Source organism: Danio aesculapii, chromosome 5 (assembly GCF_903798145.1).
Source record: "Danio aesculapii chromosome 5, fDanAes4.1, whole genome shotgun sequence".
Lineage (NCBI taxonomy): Eukaryota > Metazoa > Chordata > Actinopteri > Cypriniformes > Danionidae > Danio > Danio aesculapii.
Genome location: NC_079439.1, coordinates 23,845,837 through 23,869,356, shown reverse-complemented (window position 1 = coordinate 23,869,356; position 23,520 = coordinate 23,845,837). Strand labels below are relative to the sequence as shown.

The window sequence follows — 23,520 nt, the reverse complement described above, 5'->3', positions numbered from 1 at the left end:
CTTGAACACATGGGATGGAGACAGTGTTTTATTTATTATTAATATATGGGATATTCCAATTGTACAACTTTAGACGGAAACAAAACTTCCGTGTGCTAAAGAATAGAAAAAATATGTCAACATAGACACATGTAACAATGCTCTATTCACACACACACAGACAGAATAAACAGATCGAGTCACAGACAGATGCTTTTCCAACTCAAATGAACACCTACAGCTTTATCATAATGGCACCTCTTCATTGTTCAAATTGTGAACAAATTATAATACTGAAAAAGTATACTTGGAAACATATGCACAAGGTTTATGCTTCAGTTTTTATTTTCCAGCTGGAAACAATTGCGTGTTACCAAACAGCAGGCAGTGAGATGATTTTATAGGAAGTCATCACAACATTGAGCTAGAAAAACTCAACAGCTCTGATGAGTTTCTGCAGCGCAAAACTGGAAAAAAGAGCCTGGTAAACAGTAAACAAGGAAGAATCTGACAGGAGGGTAAACCTAAAGATGGAAGCACAGGTTTTTTCCAGGCAAGTGCCTTGTCAAAAATATATCCAAATTCATTCTCATACTTCACTGCAGACAGAAGAGAAATGAAATCTAGTTGGAGGAGGACTTGTTTTGAGGTGTCAGCATGTTCTGACTCCCATCGGTAGATGTTTAGGTTTTAGAAATGCATACAGTGCAGTCTTCTTTTATTGCTAGGGCAAAATAGATTTCACACTTTTGTTGCAGCTTGGGGCTTCATTAACTGACATTCTAATAAAATGAAGAAAAAAAAAATTCCCTTTACATATAATGCTTTAAAAACATGCATTTTGCATTGTGTGGTGAACACTGTACATTTAGATTTATGTAATATAAACTGACAGCAATTTGTTGGCTAGCAAGAAATATACTATTTAAGAAACACCTACAACAGATGTTTTAAATTGATTAAATAAGGCACTATAACATATTGTGATCTGTTCTAGAAAATACCACAGACTGCATCAGCATCTGAGGTGTTTAATGGACTGGAGCGTCGCTGAAAGTGCTTATGCAACCTCACCACACACTCACACACACACACAAACACGCACACACACGCAGGCTCTTGTTGTGTGTCTATTCTGTACATCCCTTTACAGTTTTTCTCAGTGGCTTTGGTGCATTTCTCACAACACTATTTACATTTGCACAACAGTTAATGCATTTCTCCAAACAATTAGTACAAACTGCAAAACCTAGTTGATAACCTGCAAAAGCATGTCACTTGCTCAAAATGGATAGATCATTCCTCAAAAGTAAGTATTCATGTCAATGAAAGTGTCAGTGTCATCAAGAAGAAAAGTCCTGACACCATTGTTTATGAATAATGTAGTCAAATGGCTTTGTCATGTTTTCATTATGACAGTTTACTCTACATTGTTCCAATGCAAAAAAGTCAGATTATGGTGACGCTTCCTGAAAATGCTCAAGACACCACTATTTACTATTTGCACAGCCATTTGAAAACTACATACAATTTACACATCACTGCATTTAGTGAGGTATCTGAGTACAAGACATTGACTATGTATGTTTTACATTTTTACGGCAGATGCTCTTTGCAATCCTAATTTATTCACAGCATTGTGCAAAAGAATAAATACACTCTTATTTACAACAAACATCAACTCCCTTTGGGTAGAGCTGTGCACAACTGTAAACAATATTGCAGTACATATTGGAACTGAACCTACAACATACATAGGCCTGTAAATCATTCTTGAAATTGATCAATTTAGAAGACATTTTCAGCAAAAAAAAAAAAAAGATTTAAAAATATTTGTATAAAATTTGCTTGATAGATTGACAACTACAGTAGTTCAACATTTTTGTACACAATGACTCAAGTAATGAAACGAGGACTATTTTATATGAAATGACTATTCAGCATTCACAAGTTTAGTTAATTTTGACTGGCATGACATAAGCAAATGATAAAGTTATAAAACAGCAGAGAGTTGTAAGAAAGCAATTGATGCATGTCCAAAAGCATTTGCAATTTGTTGGAAGGAATGAGAAACTGCCACTATGATATGCACGAATGACTAATTGTTTTGAGAAATGCATTAACTGTTGTGCAAATGTAAATAGTGTTGTGAAAAATGCACCAAAGTGAAAAACTGTAACTCTCTAGAAATGGTGTATCTTTTATTTTCATAAAATTTCACTCATTGAAAAGATCCCTGTAATATATTCCAGTAAACATGATGCATATGCATCGTGTTCAAAACAAAAGTTTGCAGTATAAGCCTATGTTTAATTTATAGCTTATTCAAATTCTTGGAAGAGGCAGACTACTTAGCTAGATAGATGGATGGATGGATAGATGGATGGATGGACAGACAGATATTAGATAGATAGACAGACAGACAGACAGACAGAATTCAGAGGAATATATAGAAGCCAAAAACCCAACAGATTGGATTTGAACTTTTTCTAAATCCATCTGTGGGTGGAAAGAATAGAAGTCTGCAGTTTAGCAGGTGAGTTTCAGCGGAACAATTAAAATGCAATTACCTGTTAGTTTGCCAGAGCTCCCCTCTGAGCCAGTTGAATATTATCAGCCACTGCGAGGATCACTTCTCACTGATCTGACTGTGTCTGCGCTGTCAGAAATGTGTTTAATGGATAGTCTGGCTCTGCTCGTCTGGAGCATCTGGGCTGGAAATACCTGATTTTTAAAGTGGATTTCACTTTAATACACAGATCAGACAGTCTATTATAACTCTGCACAACTCATATTTATTTCTCAGTGTGATGTCCAGGATAAACCTGCCTTCCATTCGTCTGTTAAATTATTGGGTTATAAAGCTCAGGAACTACTGGTGAGATACGACCACCTACACCAATACTGCTCTGAACACACACACACACAAAGCACGTTAGCTGCATAAGTACCAGTGGTATGCAAACACACAGCTCCATTTTCCCTTCAGCATCCCATAAAAATAACTGACTGGAAGCACTAAGACATAGACAGAGAAAAGATAGAGAGTGAAAGAGATGGTAAGGATAGGTAAAGTTTAACACATTACAAGTACATATGCGATGCATAATCAGCTTTCATCTTTAATGAACAAATAAAGTAACATGTTGCTCGTTAAATATTTGGAATAATTAAAAAGTTCAATAATTTGGCTCATATGCAATATTGCACTTTTAACAAGTTCAGATGGTTAGCATTAATTATTGCATTAATTACCATCAACAATGAACAAAACGTGAGTGTTCATTCATCTTTGTTAACTAAAATAAAACTGTTTATTGTTAGTTTGTCTATAATATACATTGTAAAAAATTGCTGTAAAATTTGGCAATTTTGGATGCCAGAAATACTGTAAAATTTACAGTGTGCTTGTAAATTGCCAGTAATACTGTAAAAACTGCCAGCAATGCTGTAAAATGTACAAGCACACTAAATTAATAATTACCATTGTGCTGTAAAACCCCATTTTGCCTTCAGAACTGCTTTAATTCTTCATGGCATAAATTCAACAAGGTACTGGAAATATTCCTAAGAGATTTTGGTCCATATTGACATGATAGCATCACGCAGTTGCTGCAAATTTGTCAGCTGCACATCCATGAAGCAAATCTCTCATTCCACCACATCCCAAAGGTGCTCTATTGGATTTAGATCTGGTGACCGTGGAAGCCATTTTACTACTGTGAACTCATTATCATGTTCCAAGAAACCAGTCTGAGATGCTTCGTGCTTTATGACATGACACGTTATCCTGCTGGAAGTAGCCATCAGAGGACGAGTACACTGTGGTCATAAAGGGATGGACATGGTCAGCAACAATACTCAGGTAGGCTGTGGTGCTGACACGATGCTCAATTGGTACAAATGGTCCCAAAAAGTGCCAAGAAAATATCCCCCACACTATTTCACCACCACCACTAGCCTGAACCGTTGATACAAGGCAGGATGGATCCATGCTTTCATGTTTTTGACGCTAAATTGTGACCCTACCATCTGAATGTTGCAGCAGAAATTGGGACTCATTAGACCAGGCAACAATGTTCCAATCTTCTACTGTCCAATTTTGGTGAGCCTGTGTGAATAGTAGCCTCAGTTTCCTGTTCTTAGCTGACAGGAATGACACCCGGTGTGGTCTTCTGCTGCTGTAGCCTATCTGCCTCAAGGTTGGACGTGTTGTGCCTTCAGAGATGCTCTTCTGCATACCTCGGTTGTAACAAGTGTTTATTTGAGTTACTGTTGCCTTTCTATCAGCTCGAACCAGTCTGGCCATTCTCCTCTGATCTCTGGCATCAACAAGTCATTTGCGCCCACAGAACTGCCGCTCACTGGATATTTTCTCTTTTTCGGACACTTCTCTATAAACCCTAGAAATGGTTGTGCATTAAAATCCCAAATACTCAGACCAGCCCGTCTGGCACCAACAATCATGCCACGTTCAGTCACTTAAATCACCTTTCTTCCCAATTCTGATTGTCAATTTGAACTGCAGCAGATCATCTTGACCATGTCTACATGCCTAAATGCATTGAGTTGCTGTCATGCGATTGGCTGATTAGAAATTTGCTTTAACGAGCAGTTGGTCAGGTGTACCTAATAAAGTGACCGGTGAGCGTACAATGGACTTGAAAATTTTGCACAACTTTGCAACAAAACTTGCCAGTAATACTGTCAAATTTACAGCAATATTTTTACAGTGTAGTATTAACAGATGCATCTGAAGTAAAGGTAAATGCTGTAGATCTAGAGAGTGTTGTTTTTATCTGTGACATGAAGAGCAAGTTCACTATATAAATAATGGTAATAATTAAACATAGGTTTTTAAATGCTTCAGTGGTTTAAAAAGCAAGTGGAAGCATATAACTTATCAAAATGCAACACTACACAAGCAGTTTCTTTATATAATTAGTATATTGCTTTTTTTGAGAGCTTGTTTACAGCCTTTTTGGAGCAGTGTGTGTGTGCAAGTGTTTATGCGTATGCATGAAAAATAAAGAGAGGCAGTATTTCCCCCTTCATTTCCATAAGTACTTAATGCGGAATTATTCCTGTATGCCAGCCAGTCATATAAAACAGCAAACCGGCATCTCAGGAGCTCTGCCAAACAGACAGATCAAACCCACTCCAGATACACAACATCTTCATGCTGTGATATCCAAATGTTCATGTTTGTTCTATTATTGTTAAAGCTCTATTAGGCTGCAGTCATTTTACTGTAGTGAGATATGCTGTTGTCTGGCAAACAGAGTGTCCAGCACAGCGGGTCAGACGTTTGTGCCTGAGGCCGCAGCTCAAGAAAGAAAACATGACCAAAGCAATCAAAGACGTTCACCATCACTGTAACACTCCATCACAAGCTTTCCCATCTGCGCATACACACATTACAGCCTAATTCAAATTTCTAATCCATTCCTATCATAAATGACCATATAAGAGCATTAGCATATCTCAGTTGGAAGCAGAGGAAAAGCTATAACATTGTTGGCGGACTCACCTTATCAAATGAGACAAAATATTTCTATTTATGAGAAAGGAGAACAATCCTGCATATTAAACATGAAGAATAAATAAGGAGTTACAAGTTCTGGAAAGGTGCTGTCTATCCAGTTGTGTGCATCTATTTGTTAATGACAAATGTAAGAGCTGGCAACCTCATACAGCAGATTGGTCTTCTTTACTCATCATCCTTAGGTTTTTTAAAGATTCAACATTGTCAAAATAGTCCCAATATAGACAGCTCTTTGAAACTATTTACTTTGTAAATAGTAATATTCCAATAGTGAAGGCCTGTTTTAGGATGTTTCTTTGGTGCTTATCTAGAGTTTGAATGAGCCAGGATTAATCGAAAACATATTCTGAAGATGAACAAAGGTCTCAGGGGTTTGGATTTACATGAAGGTTAGGAATTAATTACAGAATTATTAATTTTTGGTGAACTAACCCTTTAATACATTTCAAGAGTTCACACTTAACTCATGATTTATAAAAAGCTTGTTTGGCATGTTGTCCCAGGAGAGAGCTCTGAGCTCAAGGGATCCTCGAGTCCAGGGCTCCCTCCCTTTACGGTGCGAGGGGAGACTGAGCTCAGGATGATCTCAAAACTCCCCCGCAGCTGAGGCTTAGGAGAACTTCCTGAGACCGAGATGTCTAGTAAAAGAGACTTGGGTTTATTTTGTCTATAATATAGAGCTTATTTGGACCTTGGAAGGTAACTGGGGAACCCGGGGGAAACCCATGCGGATACGGGGAAAACATGCAAACTCCGCACTGAAATATCAGCTGGTCCAACAAGGAGCCAGAGCCATTGGAATTCTTGCTGTGAGGCAACAGTGCTAGTTACAGGGCCACCGTGCCACCCATTCTTGATAAAGGTGGAAGAAGGGGAGGAGGGGTTTTTTTTCCAGACGAAGATAGTTGTAGAAAAAAAAAGAGGATATATATAGGATCCTTTGATTGGAGGATCGTGATTAGCTAATATGTGCCAGCTGGGTCAATCATGAGCGCGTGCGCCTCTCGAAATTAGTTTAATATTAAACTTCAACTGCATAATACAGGGATACCTAATCCTGCTGTTGCTGGAGGACCACTGTCATTTGGATTTTAGCTCTAATTAGCAGTACAGTTCTCTCAAACTTTTTAATGAGAATGAATAGCTGGTTCACTTGTGTTAATTAGGGTTTTAGCTAAACTGTCTAGACACCCCTGGGATGATGTGTCTTGCCACCTTTAAAGTGTGTCCCTTTAAACTGGGACTTTTAGTGAACCCGAAACTGCCTTTTTTTGTATTGTGATGCAGTTTCTAAAGAAACGAAATATTAATTGAGAAAACAGTGGGCGTGTTTTTTCTACAGTTGTTTTTCTACTGTGAGCTGATTGGATGTGCATTTCATTCAGAAAGATCAGGAAAAGGGTTTTTAATAGTTATTAGAACCTAACAGACTCCTCCTCCTCGCTATTTGTGTTTGTTGTCAAAACTAATAGGAGGGCTTGGTTTAGTATGTTAGCCACGCCCAATACCTCAAAATCATGTATTCTGAGCATTTAAACAAAAAATACAAAAAACAGGAAGTGCAATTTCAGAATTTAATTTTAGATTACCTGGATAAACATTTTTTCTTAATGACAAACAGATGGATTGTTCACTACAAAACTGGCTAACAAAATCATATGGTTAGTTTTGATTTCATGTGTACTTTAAACTGACATTTACAGTTTATTGCATTGATATTTTATTTGTTTCAATGATTTTATATATTTTCTTCAACAGCCCAAGAATAATTGTAGGTTTAAAGAATTACTTCCACACTCTCAGAAATAAAGGTACGCGAGCTGTCACTGGGGTGGTAGCTTTTCAAAAGGTACACGTTTGTACCTGAAGGGTCCATATTAGTACCTCAAAAGAATATAATGGTACCTAAAAATTTTAAGAGGAACAATTTTGTACTTTTTAGGTACTAATATGTACCTTTGAGGTATTAATATGGACCTTTTAGGTACAAAATTGTACCTTTCGAAAAGGTACCACCCCAGTGACAGCTCGCGTACCTTTATTTCTGAGAGTGCACCAATACTATTCTGAAATATTAAGGACAGTGTAGGTCTGCATCCATACAGTCTCACGCATACTCTGTAGCTTAAAAACAAATACATTTGAAACATAAGCACTGGAAACCAAAAAGCTAAAACTGCCCCAAATGTCTGTGTTTGACAGTTGTTAAAATGAACAAGAGTCCATTTTTGTATAGATGAGAATGGAGGAGAGGCTTGAGGAATGCAGCAGGAAACTCTACAGCCCACTAAACCTTTGATTTGTGCATGCTTTGTTTTACTGGGTATAGGTTTATAATCAACCCAGGCTCATTCTAAAAATGTACTATATACATTTCTAGAGGGCACCAAATATGTCCCAGGAGGTACATTTTTTGCAGTTTTTATTTTCACCAATCCACTAGGGGGCGATGTGTATGCTTTTTGAGATCGCACCTGCTGTTCTCACGTAAATCCACAGGCCACAGTCGACTGACTGACTGACCAATCGACTGATCCACCCTCCTCCTTCCCTAAACCCAACCAATAATGTTTTCAAAAGCACCGATTGACCTAAAACTAAAACTATTGGTCAAAATCAGTTTTGTTAAGTGAAATAAAATAAAAATAATACATTAAAAAATGAAAAACTAAAACTAACTGAAACTAACATTCGTCACAGGAACACTAACTTACAATAAAATAATATTGATAGCTCTTCTACAGACAGACACCATAACTTAGTTTGCCAAAATAAATGTAAACTATGCATGTTTATCTTTAGAGTCCACATGAACCAGATGCTGTGTGTTTTTTTTTTCGGATTGTGACGCAGTTCCTAGCAGTATTCCAGATTGGAAATGTCAAAGTATCGTACCAGAACCTCAAAATTATCGCATTTGGAGGAAAATTATCGAACACGAGTCAAACAAAGAGTATACAGCTATTATCTAGGCAAATAGCGTTTTGACACAATGTGCAAATTACCATTACACATAAAAAAAAAAAAAAAATAGGCACACCTTAGTGGAAAGGTTCAAACTCCACCTCCGAGTCGTTGTACTGGATGTGTTGCCAGATGTTAGGGGATTCATTTTGCAGTGCAAATCGAATGCCGTCATGGACTGTAACATAGTGCTGGTTGGCTTGAAAGCAGTGCACCCTCCCCGAATGTTTAACACACTCTGAGATGTGCATGAGCCCATTCAGAGTATCTGTAATGAACCAATTTTGTAGCTTTGTTTTCATGAGGTTAACTTTGGAAAAACATGCATTTGAATGGGGAAAAACGAGAACATCAACGACAAACTCCACTGTCCTTCTCAACTTCCTTTTAAGCATGGTCGCCCGCGCACAGCAGGAATGTTAACTCACGAGAGAGAGCCATTCTCCATGTTGATTGGCTGAGAAAATGTAATGTAATAGGAGAAAAAAACGTGTCCAACTCCACGTTCTCCTCACAGACAGTGGACAAGAGATGCAGCTATAGATCAATAAGTATAGAAGCCCAAAGATTACAAGGAAATTCATTTTAAATGCCATAAAATTCTGAAATTATCGTACATCATAGGATTTTTTTCATTGATAATCGTACATCGTATACAGAGGTCAAAATTATCGTACAAATACAATAATTATTGTACGTCTGGCAACACTGGTTCCTAGAGAAAAGTTAAATTAAATGAAAAAACAGTGAGTGTGGCTTGTTTTTTGTACTGCAAGCTGATTAGATATAGAAAAATAGGCATTTCACTCAGGAAGATCGAGAAAAGTGTTTGGTGAGACTTATTACAACCCAACAGACACTTTCTCATGACCATTTCTGTTTGTTGTCAAAACTGACAGGTGGAGGGGCATGGTAAAATATGTTAGCCACACCCATTTGCTAAGACATAAATAATATATCAAATTAACTGAAAAAAAACAGGAAGTGCATCTTCAGATTTCAATTAAAGATTAGAAGGTCAAACAATTTTTTTTCTCTTAATGACAAGCACAGATGAATTGTTCACCAAAAAACAAGCAATGTGAGCTAACAAAATCATATGGCTAGTATTTGATTTCTTGCGGATTTTAATATGAAGATTTTTCTCTCAATTCTTCATAATTATTTATATTTATTCGTTTAAGTTGCATTTGTGTGCTTTTCTGTCCAGTGTCTGTTCAAACACTTATTTTACTTTTATTACCACAAAGCTTGCACAAGAGTTACTGTAAGCTGTGCAAACACTAAACCTTGCTTTGGTCAACACTGGATGTGACCTATTACCTCTGTTAAACTAGAATTACTACTAAATATATAAAAACTAAATAGAAATATGTGTAATGAAACAAACTTAAACTAATCAGATATTTACAGCAAATTTAAAAAAAGTATACAAATAAAAAACTACACTTGATATGATCATGTTTTCCTGAGAAACTTAATCATCACATCTAAAATATGTACTTTTAGTCTTTAGAGTTGCATTCAAAATCAGTTTTTGGCACATGAATCTAAGGGGGGACATGCATGCCCCTTATGTTTAAATAGATATGACAACTCCTGCGGTAGATTACAAAAGTTCAAGGACATTTAAATTCAAACTATTACAGGGGTCCCGCTAGCGGTGAGCACTGATGAGCAACAAGACAAAAGAAAGTTTGTGAGGGAAGGCCACAATTTTGCACCCCAGGAGTTGGCTACCCTTGGCGGAGAGTTGCTGGTTGATCAAATACCTAGCCTTGCTTATGGGCAACAGTATGCCTTAGCAAGAAAAGAGAATTCATATACTGTCATAACGACCTTCACTCACCGGCTGTGTGTATAACTACAATGAGAGTAGTTCATTGCCTTTCCTCTGAAAGCCATCTGTCCATCAGCAGCCCTGAGTGTGTGCCAATGCCAAACACGGCTGCTGTTTCAGGTGAGGCGTAATGGACAAATTGCAATATGCTGATGCTGCTAATAGAGACACTGTAATGCGTCAGTGACAATTTAAATGGCCTTCTTCAGACCGGTAGCAGTTCCATTTTAAACGAACAACCTTATTTTTTACATAAGACCGGGTGTAACCATTGTAACTTAAATGTGTACAGACACATCTCATTGATTTTAGCCATACAAAACAGCTCGTTATGCTGCTTTATGTTGCAAAATTGTATTTTCTCATCATAAAATAGTCATTAACGCACTGCTCTGTGGAGCAAGCACTTTGACAGTTTACTGCCAATTGTTATTCCTAGTCATTTACCCGTAGCGGCAAATGAATAAGAAGTCGGAGCTTACGCATTGCAAAATAACATGAACATCATCAGTATAGCAGTATAGTATAGCATTAATACATGTTTTTGAAAGTTAATTAATACTCTGATTTAAAAAGAATGCATTTATCTCATCAAACATGACTGAAAAGACTTCTGTTTACATGTGCATTATTATTATAATGTGATTATTATTAAATTTATAAACACTTGAGTTCATGTCAGAAGCAGGCAACTATACATTCTGATTATTCAATAAGGAAAAGTGGTTATTTTTACCACCATTATTCATATACCCCGATGCACAGCTCAAATGATGCATACCGGCGTATAGTAGGCGTCTTACTGGCCACTGTTTTAATGCACTTAAATCAAGTGCAAAACACTGGAGGAAGTAAACATTGAAATGTGATGGTAATTTCACTAATGCCCATGCTCACTAATGTCGCTAATGCAACGCCAATGTCACTAATGCCATGCCATCACACTCTTTGTGACATCTCTCGATGAAGGAGCAAAGACTTATGTAGAAAGATATCAGCGATTGTAGGGAATACTTCAGTATGTCAGTAGTTCGTTCATGCCGTTGTCTGAGTCAGAGTGGAACAGATGCAATTAAAGTGTTTACATGATTCTGGTTAGTACAGCAAGCTTCATTGCATCAATGTAATCAAAGCATTTTGTTTACAAGAGGCAAAGTTAAAACTCAATATTGCCTGAATCTAATTGTAATCACGACATGGTGTAAATGTTCGCTGTTACAAAAAAAAAAAGAATGTTGAAAAGAATTAAAAGAAAAATAGAGTTGTTTAGATTATAACCATTTATCAAAGTATCCAGAAAAATGTAAAGGGATTGTCCTCTATAAAATTAACATAAGACATCTTAACAATAAAGAGCCAGGGGGGGTTCGAAAGACCCACCCCCCACTGACAAAATCCAGAATTTGTCCCCAATATGAGCTCGTTTATCCCATTTTGGACTGCTACACCATCATAAATTGTGAAAATTATAGATAGAAGAAGTCTTTAAGACAAATTAATTTTTTTAATCTAGCTGCAAGCAGCAATTATCAGGGCCAAGCAGCCCAGCGGCCACAACATAAACAAGCACGGCAACAAACTACAGAGCAAATGGAAAATTCTATGACTTTTTCGGCAGCATAGTCTGAGCAAACAATCTATTGAGAGTTTAAAACAACAGATTTTCAAACTAATTTAAGATGGTGGACAGGAAGTTGCGTCAATTAGGAATTAACATAAATTAAATGAATTATGTTCTCTGTATGATCCAAGGAATCTGCAAGACCAGTCTCACGACAATAGATTATTCAAGTAGCCAAATTCTGACTGAGGAAAGTCTGAGCTGGCCAGTTTTTGTTTTCCCATAGGCTACAGTTTTTATTTTAAAACAAGTTTTACCAGATTACTATTTTTTTAAATGATGAATGATAATAATTTTGCATTTAAAAATAAGTTTTTTTTTCATATTTCTTTATTAATTTTAAAACTAATCTCATAACAACATTCAAAAAAATGCATTAACTTACAGTTCAAATCCAAATTTGTAAATAAATATTTCGTAGTAAAATAGTATGGTGAGCACTTTGACAAAATTGTAGGAAATATTTTTGGTGCATCAAAAAAGTATGGTTATGATCACCATCTGACAAGCTGATCCAGCAAAGATTAGTTCTTAAAATGTTACAAAAATGCACAATTGAATAGAAAATGAGGCAAATAACTGCAAAAATGGTCCACTTTTTTAGAAACATAAACAAAAAAGAACCACCCCTTTCAACAGGCTGGCTACGGGCCTGAGTCAGCAGCAACTGCCACATAAAGAGTCCAAGAAATCATCCGCAGGCAAAGAAAAATAATTGCCCGTGTTTTATGATGATACATTGAGGTTTTTTAAGTAAAATGATTGGTCTGTGCAAGAAACTATAATTATTACTTTAATCCGCAGCCCCTACAAATCATCCTGACCACATTCTAAAATTTGGGCAATATTGACATTGACTTTCCCTCATGTAGACCAAATATATATGAATAAACCGATGCAATTAACCTCATAATTGTAGTGTCGCATTATGACTATACTGTTCAAATCTACATGTGAGCTGATGCTCTGTGTTTATGACTTGTGTTTTATTGTTCATTAAAAAAGCTATTTTTGTTTATCTTGGATATTTCAACTTGGATATTAAATTTCTTTCAACAATCTCAATCAGTAAGAATAACTTTAGAGATTCCAAAACTTCCATATTGCACAACAGAGCACCACATGAACCACAGTCTCAGCCAAAAATCTTACATTTTTTGCTGAGAAAAACTGTCACCTACATCTGGGATGGCCTGAGGGTGAGTTACTTAACAGCAAACCCTTATCCTTTAAGCAGGAAAACCACATTTAACTGTGAAAATATCAGAAAAATGTTAGTTGAGCATCAAAATAAAGAAATCATGTGACACTGACGATTTTAAAAAAGGCTGCTGGAAATACAGTGGGGTTTAAATGATTCGAATCACCAGGTTGATACGTTTGACTTTGGCAGATGTAATTTGTGCCAAAACCTCCTGAACAGCACGAGGGAGCGCTAGCTGATGCTGGACATTAAGAAGCTATCAGTCAGCACTCTAGTCTAAAGAGGGGCCAGAAGAAGGGGGTGAGGTAGTATTGATTAAACCCAGCTCGTGCTCCCAGAATCTACACAACCCCATAACCAAGCCTGACGGCAGGAGAAATAGCCTGAGCTGGGAGGAAAGCAGGTTTCAGTGTCCTTATGCCAAAAATTCCGAGTCATATTTCATATATATTGATATAACTGTCCGTGTTTTTTTTTTTTTTTTTTTGTAAGGCTTTGCAAAACTTACAATATAATCTTAATGAAAATTTAAGAGTAAAACTTGTACTTGCTGTACAATAATATAAAGGTTTAATTAAGGATAGTTTGATAAAAAAATTCATAAATACACAATACATTTGTAAAAAAAAATCTTTTCACCATATATAGGTCAAAATGAGATATCTTATTTATCTGTCGACATCAATTTACATCATTTATTTTGTATACTTGGAAAGCGTATTATACATGCAAGCATCTAGTTGAACGTTGAGAATAATTCTGTTTGAGAATAAATTGTCAAAAAATGTGTCAAATAATCAGCATTATAGTTATATAATTGTAAAAATGAAATTACACCTGTGCGTATTAAAATATCTCAAATAATAAATAAATACATTCATACATTCGATTTATTGCAGTTTAAATAATGCGTCTTAAACTTTCCTACAAATACAAGTAGTGAAATCTGATGAAGGATATGCATCCTAAATTGTTTTTATTCTAAATATTTTTGTTACATAAATTATTATTCAGTGTGTGTTTTATGTAAATTAAACAGGGAAATTCTAAACACAGGAATAAATAAAGCTATATTTTACATTCTTATCTGAATGAAAAGCTTTAATTTTACACATTGATCCACAATCCTTTGACAAAATTATTATTTAGGGCCACTTGTCCTTGAACACGAGTTCTATCATATTTTAATGCTTCTCCTGAGCCCATTTAATTAGTCAAATATGTTATATATTATCTTTTTGATGGACATTTATGTAATCAAATATTACAGCTATATATTTTGTGTAGCTTTAATTTACTCAAATTATTTTTCTGGCTCAAAAAGAGGCAGAGGTGGTATCCTGATGATTACATTTTTGCTACGTGAAACAAGCACATTTTGCATGATTCTGGTCATATTTTCAGGTAAAACATTATTATTTTTTTTAATTAATGTAATAAAATGTTTCAGACGAAAGGTGTAGGTGGTACAAAATTTGGTGATCTCATAATTTATTATGACAATTTCTACCAGTACCATTATTCATGTTATGTTTATTCATGTGTTCATGTGAACAACTGGCTAAATAAATACACATGAGCAAACTGCCCTTCCCCCACTAGTAAAAAATGGCTACTAAGAATAAAATTGAACAACAACAGCAAACACAAAAATCACATCTCAGCTACGGCACAGTGTGCAATCATGCATGCGTCTAAAACACATAAAAAGCCAGTGCCATGTCCTGATCCCACTGTCTCAGTCCCCAGTGCTTTCCGGTCTCTCGCAACTTGTTCTGTGCTTAAAGCACATGTACAGCCCATAAATAGACATTAAGAGAGAAAAAAAACATCACCAAAACTGCACCAGCAGGTCACGTGCCTCTCTTTTCTAATGCATTCCCTGATATAATGCACAAGATTCTGATCTTACAGAATTTTCCAAATACCGACATTCAAAATTCTGACACGTCCCTATTGAGGTGAAATCAGCTGAGCGTGAATGCAATGAGTTATGAGTCTGGGGTTCGTCCATCCCTGTCATGACAACCAACAAAGCTGGATCTCCCTTCTTAATGCAACCGTGCAGTGTTGCACATCCACTCCAGCAGCTCATAGCTAAGGGCAGGCTTGGAAAACACCGCATGATCTGAGGCGGTGGGATTTCAACACGCTGCCAGCACAGTTGTGAGCAGCTGCAGCGATCGGAATGGTCTGATGAAAGGAATATACACAGAGAACAACGCCAGCCACGCTGGAGCATGTTCTCTCCATAAGATTAATGCACATTTCTTAATTCCCTTTTGTGGACCCCAACATAGATAATCAACCACTGTGTTCTAATACTGAGAAATGCTCATCTCCTAGAGTGCTTCAAACGTGTGTAAACAGCCCACTGCGGTCTGATGATGGCACTTCAGCTCCGATAGGATGTTCCCAGAAGATCTCTTTCATGCTTCTGTCTCCTCTGCTCATATCATCTTCATACCAACTGGCGAGTAGGACTTAATCAAGTGGAATAGCTGAAACTGATAAACATATCTATCCCTCGCAGGCAAAGCTCTGCTCCTTCGCTCTCACATATATAAGATTACATGCAATAAAGAAGGAAATCAGATAATGTAGCAAGCAACAGGTTCTTTAACATATACTGTACACAAAGAGGTCAGAAAGTCTTAGGACATGCTGACAAGCCTGGATGTAAAATCCAACTGGCAAGAAAGTGAAAGATTTAGATGTTATAAAATGAATTACAATGATTCTGAACTATTTTTGGTCAAATAATCAAATTTGGGACATGTGAACTCCTCTGAACAAAAGGTCAGATTTTCCAGCACCGAAACACAAGATGCTCTTTAGAATATCTTCAAAACACACTGGTTAACATGCATTGTTAGGATTTTTTTTAAATCACTGCCCCTTCAATTCAGCCTTTCACTCAGTGTTAGTATATTTCTGAAAATCTAATTTGTAATTAAAGGATCTTACAGATTTACAAGGGATTTTCAGTAAAGCTCTCAGACTTTTGGACTCCACTGTATATGAGTGACATTGTGTTTTATAATTTGACTGTATTGTAATGGTCTCACATATCTGGCAACTGTTCCTTCATCGCACAGCCTGCAGTATAAAATGAAGCCCTGTAAACTGAGTTGTTTGCTTACGTGCTTCTGTTGAAGCGATCATGCCTTGGGTTACATTCTCTTGACACTTCTTGGCACATCAAAAAAACCATGGGTTATTATGATATTTAACATCTTATATCTTGTTTTGTTACACAATACAAAAAGACAGCCATTTTTTGCCGGTGTCTTATGTAACTCCGGGGAAGAGGGAGCATCAAAACATAGAGCACAGGGAAGCATGTTGCATAGGTGTTGATTTAGCATTATAAGACCTGCTTCTTCTCAGTTTCCAACATTACAATGAACTACCTATATGAACTATATATATATATATATATATATATATATATATATATATATATATATATATATATATATATATATACATAGACCAGTTATCAATTATTTGTATTCAAGATTTAGTGTTTATATGTGCTTGAGTAAAATGTCATATAAAATGTTTTATTCTGTAAACTACTGATGATATTTCTTCCCAATTTGATAAATAAAAATATATGACTGCTGGCAAATATAAATACACATGCAGGTTTGTGTGAGTGTGTGTGATCTATGATCTATGCCAAACTGACAACAACAGCTGGTAACAAGCGAAAGACAATCTGTTTACATGTAAGTGTATTTAGATTACCATATTATATCTATAAACAATCACTACACATTGTAATTAAAAAACATCTATAAAAGCTCAAAAAATAAATAACATTACAATATCTCCCCCCGGATGACTTCACACCTGCATTCCTCAGTTTCTTGTTCCTGTAGACGGACAGGATGACCAGCAGATTTCCAACGATATCAGCCACGGTGGTGAAGATCAGCACGCCGGCGAGGGTGGCCGCGACCCCGGGAGACGTGCTCCTGGCGGTGAGACAGTTGTTTCCCTGGGATAAACTATCCAGACAGCTTAAGTTCGCCTTTGTCATCGCCATTCTTATGGAGCAGTGTAGCAACACATTAAAGTTTCTCCTTTGCTCCACTCTTCAAGGAAAAACGGCAAAGTTGCCGCGAACAGGTATTGTCGTGCACCTTCCCGAAAACAAATCCAATCCATTCCACTTACGAAATGTCACTGTACTCATAAAAAAATCCGTTTTCATGCAACTTCCAGCGCACGATAAATTAGCCTATGCCACAGAGGATTTCCCAGTAGCTCCCATTAAATTCAATGAATGTTTGGTAGTCGGTGCATTGTCAGCCCCACAGTTATCTGGACTGTCACCTCGGATCACAGTGAGTCACACATACACACACACTCCGGGCTGTTGCTCAAACGCCACACTCATTTCAGCGGCGACATTGGCGACGGTCTGCGTCGCATCCCCGGAGCCCGGAGCCTCTCGGTCTCAAGCGCGCAGTCAACTGTTCAGAGGCAGTCCGGCAGCGACTGTAACGAGTTGAGAAATCTAGCCCTCCGCTTCTGCGGATCTCTCAAACAGAGACTTTGTTCTTTAAAAGCGTGAGTTTAAAACATAGTGTAAGCAAATTATGTATTATGTTTTCTTAGATGTTTAAGCAGAAAACATTCATCTACAGTTCGTCGGAGCGCATTTTCATCTGGAGCTTTAAAAAAACTAAAGAACTAAGTCGCGACTCCAAGTAACCATAGCAACAGTGTTCAGCTCAAACGCTTCTTCTTCCAGTCAGGACCTGTAGGCTATGTATCATCCATCGAAACCCTTCTTCGTCTTAACTGAGCAGTTTATTTGTCATACGGGGAAAAATTGTTTTGCAGTGGTCGATTTAAAAATAAATAAAGATATCAGTAATCATTTTGAGACAGGTGAGTTATATACATCCAGAGATGGTCTGAGTTGAGAGATGGAAGGGTGCTCGGTTCGAGAGAAAGGGGTAGGCTACGTAACGGCCCGCTTGGGTGTGCCTCTATATTAACCAATCGCTTTGTACTGCCTTGGAGTACCCCTTCACCATTAGTGGACTTTGAAGTGTAATTCAAATGGTATCTGCTTAAGTTGTGATGTATGGAAAAGCTTACTGCGAGTGTCTATTCAGTTGAATGGGATGTATGCACAGCTCAGCTGTTTTTCTTCCAATGATAAACTTCCGGTGAAAGCTTAATGTGACTATTTTCAATTTCATAAGGTTCCTTTTACATTCAGTTAAATAGACTTTAGCATTAATTTAGTTTTTTAAGCGTGAAACAAAATGAAAAGAGTGTTAGTGCTAGCGGCGTCAGGATCAGCGGGCGAGTGTAGAAACTCCATTGAAAATACAGTAGTGAAATAAACAAAATAAAAAAATAATCATATTTTAAAGACATGGCAGGGAGAAGATGGAATTTAATGCAGTGCTTCTTGTCCGGTCTGAGACCCACTTCACATCGTATATCTATCAGGCAGTGAAGATAACTGATTTTTATAGAAATCAGATCTTAAACGTGGTAATTTTATAATGGAAAGGCAGTTCACCGGAAGCGCTGAGGCTGGCTGGATGAAATTAAAAGTCTGTTTGCATATACCCCATTGAGAAAACATTGGCTGTGTCCAAAAGCTTATGCATTTCACTTGTTGGCTCACTGTCCTATTAGGCAGGCACTTTGGAGGCAGCCTTTGTGCATGAAGGCACCTCATAAAACTGATTTCAGACAGACTCATGAGACAGCAGATCAATTTATTCATGTACAAGTTAGCAGTACAACAAAACAGAGAGAACGTTGGTGATATTTGCTTACTTACTGCTACATGAACAAAAACTTATTTACACACAAAAGGACACCCTGCAGAGCAGCTTGTGCCATTTTAGCTTGTGTCAGAAATCGAATGTACAAGATTGTGGGATATCAAATGCAGTTAAAAGTAGGCAAACATTATGCTGTCTTCAAAATTCATTCAGATAAAGTACCTCTGGACAAAGGAGGTGATGCAGAATTTGGATTTGGACTTGCATTGATGCCTTTCTGCATTGAAATGCTGCCTCTGAAGGCAGTACATCTGATGCAGCCTCTATCTCAGTAGATGTTTATGACTACTGTTCAGTCAGATCACAAATCTTTTACAAAATCACTGTATCAATAAAATTTTGAAACAGTAATTTCTGCATCACAGACACTAATATTCATTCATTTATTTTCTTTTTGGCTTAGTCCCTTTATTAATTAGGGTTCGCCACAGCAGAATGAACTGCCAACTTATCTAGCATATGTTTTATGCAGTGGATGCCCTTCCAGCTGCAACCCATCATTGGGAAACTCCCATACACCGTCATTCACACACATACACTATGGACAATTTAGCTTATTCAGTTCACCTATAGCACATGTCTTTGGACTGTAGGGGAAACCGGAGCAACCAGAGGAACACTAATATTTGAATGATTTATAAAACTTAATCAGGCAGCACAGTGGCTCAGTGGTTAGCTCTGTTGCCTCACATCAAGAAGGTTGCTGGTTTGTGTCCCAGGTGGATGAGTTGGTGTTTCTGTGTGGAGTTTGCATGTTCTCTCCATGTTCAGATGGGTTTCCTTTGGGTGCTTAAGTTTCGCCCACAGTCCAAAGACATGCGGTATGGGCGAATTAGGTAAACAAAATTGACCTTGTATGAGTGTGTGTGTGAATGAGAGAGTGTTTCCCAGGGGGACTAATCCAAATAAACTAAGCCAAAAGAAAATGTCTGATCATCTGATGTTAGTCGATGACAATTACAATCATGAATTATAATCAGTAAATTAGTACAATGTATTGAGCCTCCCTGTTTGACCTGGAAATTGTGGCACATGACAGCAGAGGTTGAATCCATCATCTTAAGTGAGATTCATAAAGGACACTACAAATGTTAGGGAATAAGATTGATGCATCACTTGACAAGAATTAAAAATGGACATTTACAAGTCATCACTGATCAAGTATGTTTGAATAAAATAATGGCCCTGAGGCTCCAAAGAAATATTATGTGAGTTGCGGGCTAATAAAATAGCATTTTTGGTGTAAACTCTAAAAACAGTTCAATCCAAACCAAATATTTAAGAGCAAACATGTTGAAGATCAGCTAATAGTTGTATTATATAACACCATTTAATCAGTGTAATGGAGCCTCTCCATGAATGACATTAAATAATTAATTTTATAAAAAGTTAAAGGTTGCTGGTTCAAATCCCAGCTAGGCTAGTTGGCATTTCTGAGTGGAGTTTGCATGTTCTTCCTCTGTTCATGTGGGTTTCCTCTGGGCGCTCTGGTTTCCCCCACAGTCCAAAGACATGTGCTATAGGTGAATTAAATTAACTAAATTGATCGTAGTTTATGAATGTGTGTTTCCCAGTACTGGGATTGCGGCTGGATTGGCATCCGCTTTGTAAAACATGCAGGAATAGTTAGTGGTTCATTCCGCTGTGGTGACCCCTGATAAATAAGGGACTAAGCCAAAGGAAAATGAATGACTAAATAAAAAGTTAACTTTTGCTGTTACACTTTTCAGCCTAAAGCGTGTAGACTTGTTAACAGATAAAGCAATATATTCCAAGATGTTGTGGTTTACTGTGAATTTATAACAGCTAAGGGGCATTCTCAGGCACAATTCTGGGTTTATTGCTTCTATAGAACAGTTTTATATGCATAGCTTGTTTTGACAAAATAAAACAAAGAAAAATAAAACAGTTTTTTGGCTCAGTGACAGTCACCTGAGTTTATTATTTTACAACAATTTAAAATGCACAACCACTCAGAATCAAGGACTAGAATGTGTTTTGTAAGCTGTAATGTGATTGGTAATAAAAAAGACATATGTGATCCAAGTTGGAGTGCTTAAGAATCTTGCCAGTAGGTCATTCAGCTATTTTATGAATTCTGTGAACTCAAACACACATCACATATGCAAATACTGTTTTTACTCTTTTAAAATGCACTGTAAAAATAATAAAATCACCATTTGTTCAGCACACGGTACTTTTTCTGTCATACTAAGAATTGTGAATAACTATTGATCTACATATAAATATATGTTATGTCAACAATATTCGCTAAAATGTTCTGTCTACATGTTTATTTGAGTTTTCTGGACAAACTTTTTGTGTTGAACAGGAATGTTGATAGTTAAATAATTCGCGCATGCGTGACATGACGATCGAAAACTAAGCTTGTTTATCTGTTGCTTGTAAGAGGGGTGACAGTGGTGCAGTTGGTAGCACAGTTGCCTCACAGCAAGAAGGTCGCTGATTCGAGACCTGGTATCCCTGTGTTCATGTGGGTTTCCTCCAGATGCTCCGGTTTCCTCCAAAGACATACAGTACAGGTGTCTGAGTGTGAAAGGGCATCCACTGTATAAAACATCTGCTGAATGAGTTGGCGGTTCATTCTGCTGTGGTGACCCCTGATGAATAAAAGAACTAAGCCAAAGGAAAATGCCATTTTTAAGTAAAATGATTAAAACAGGATGATATGCTAACTAGTACTAATTACTTATTTTGAAAATTTGAAAAAAAAAATCATCCACTAAACAGAAAAAAATGAATTGACTCAAAAGCAGTAACTGTTGCTTCAGTTGATGTAAAAAGTATAGTAAAATACAATAATCAACATTGCATTAATAAACAAAATTTGCCAATGTTGCCTTGTTTTTTTTATGTTTTCTCAACAATTAATTTTTTTTCAGTGTAAGAAAGTCGGCATAGGAAGAGGCAGTGGTGTGCTTCATCCCTGTTCACATACTTATACCATGCCCTAACAGTAGACACTTTTGTTTCTAGAGCAGAAGAATAAACAAGCTGAGACATACTGTCACAGCAAAATTGCATCTTTAACAGACACTCTGATGCAGTCATGCACATCCTGTAAACTGGCTGTCAGTCATCCAGTCACACTTGAAATCTTCCACATTTAATTTAATTTCCTACCCCGTTGAAAAGAAAAGAAGCATATTGATTTTCAGTCTTTCGTGAGGAGAACTCTCTTCATATTTTGTCATGATGCATTTGATGGCTAAACAGATCCTTGTTGTTGCAGATAAAATATATCACACACAACATTAAATAAATAATTTGACATTCATAATATTGTGAATTTGGATTATTAAACACTCATTAAATTCTTTAAACCTCTCTGAGACAAATCTTCCCCATTAACCATTAGAATGTGAGCAGACTGTCTGGGGGCTTTTATAACCTTTTCAAGTGTAATAAGCTTTGGGACAGACTGGCTGAATCTGAAATGACATACTCTCTTGAGTAGGTACTTATTTTAAAAAAGTAATTACTTTACAACCAACCAGTAAAAGAATGTGATATAGTAAGAATGTGTGTGGTATATGAGTGAATATACCACTACCCCCTTGGAACCCCCCCCCCCCCCCCTAGTTTGCGATTCCCTCCACCACCACGACCACCACACTCTTAAGTTCGCGATTCCCCCACTCCCACCAACTTACCCTAAATTTTCAGAGACAAATGTTGGCAGGTATGCCCTTTTGTCAACCTGAATTTTTTGAATACAGACAAAATGATTATGCCACAAACTGTTTACACCTATATAAAGTAATACTAGTATGTGATTTTGGATGGAGCCGCTTAATTCTAACCTCACACATTAATGGATATTGTGCATAGGGGTGCAGAATAAGTTAATCTTTTGGCTTCCTGTTTTGTTTCCTTTATAGTTATCTTGTTTCATTCGGTTACACTTAATTGTATTCCCTGTGTGGCCTGTTACCTTATTATCCCGTTTGTGTGTTTTTAAGTTTTGTTCCCTGCTATTTCTTGTACTTTTATCTTTGCTTCTATCGAGGTTTGATCCTTCTTTCTCTCATCCTTGTCTTTGAAGAAGTCAATGAGGTCCAACTGTTTGTTTACCCACATTCTTCACAGCATACAGAAACAAGAAATGAAGATGTATTTAACTGTTTCATGTCACGTGACTGCTTTTGTTGAATGACGTTCTATATAAGATAATCTTCTTCAAACAAGTAATTAACCCTCAACCATGCACCCACACACACATTTGCTGCAGCAGAATTTTAATAGGCTCATTATTATGTGTTGATTTGGAACAAAATTTACAGATGTTCAGCTATGAATAATGAGTAAGACTGGCCAACAAGGACAGGCCACAAATAAACAGTGCATGGCACTCTGACATGAGAGCTGGAACAGCTGAACAGAAAACAGTCAGTGGCTAAAAATAATGTTCCACATTTGATCTCATGTACATTTACATTCACACCGGTGTAATAATGGTGTTGATGTGTAATATGGAGAACTAGAAAGCTTTCAAGGTCTGCAGGAAATAATAGAGAGTGGCTA

General features: G+C 37.0%; 1 protein-coding gene across 1 annotated transcript in view; it reads right to left on the bottom strand.

The window, feature by feature from the left end:
• Positions 1-17,752, bottom strand: part of mtnr1c (melatonin receptor 1C) — a 36,840-nt gene extending 19,088 nt beyond the window's left edge. The window contains exon 1 of the mRNA XM_056456881.1: positions 17,012-17,752. Within this exon, the coding sequence (XP_056312856.1) occupies positions 17,012-17,207 (196 nt within the window). The 5' untranslated portion in view covers positions 17,208-17,752. The remainder of the gene's footprint in view (positions 1-17,011) is intronic.
• Between the last annotated feature and the right edge of the window lie 5,768 nt (positions 17,753-23,520).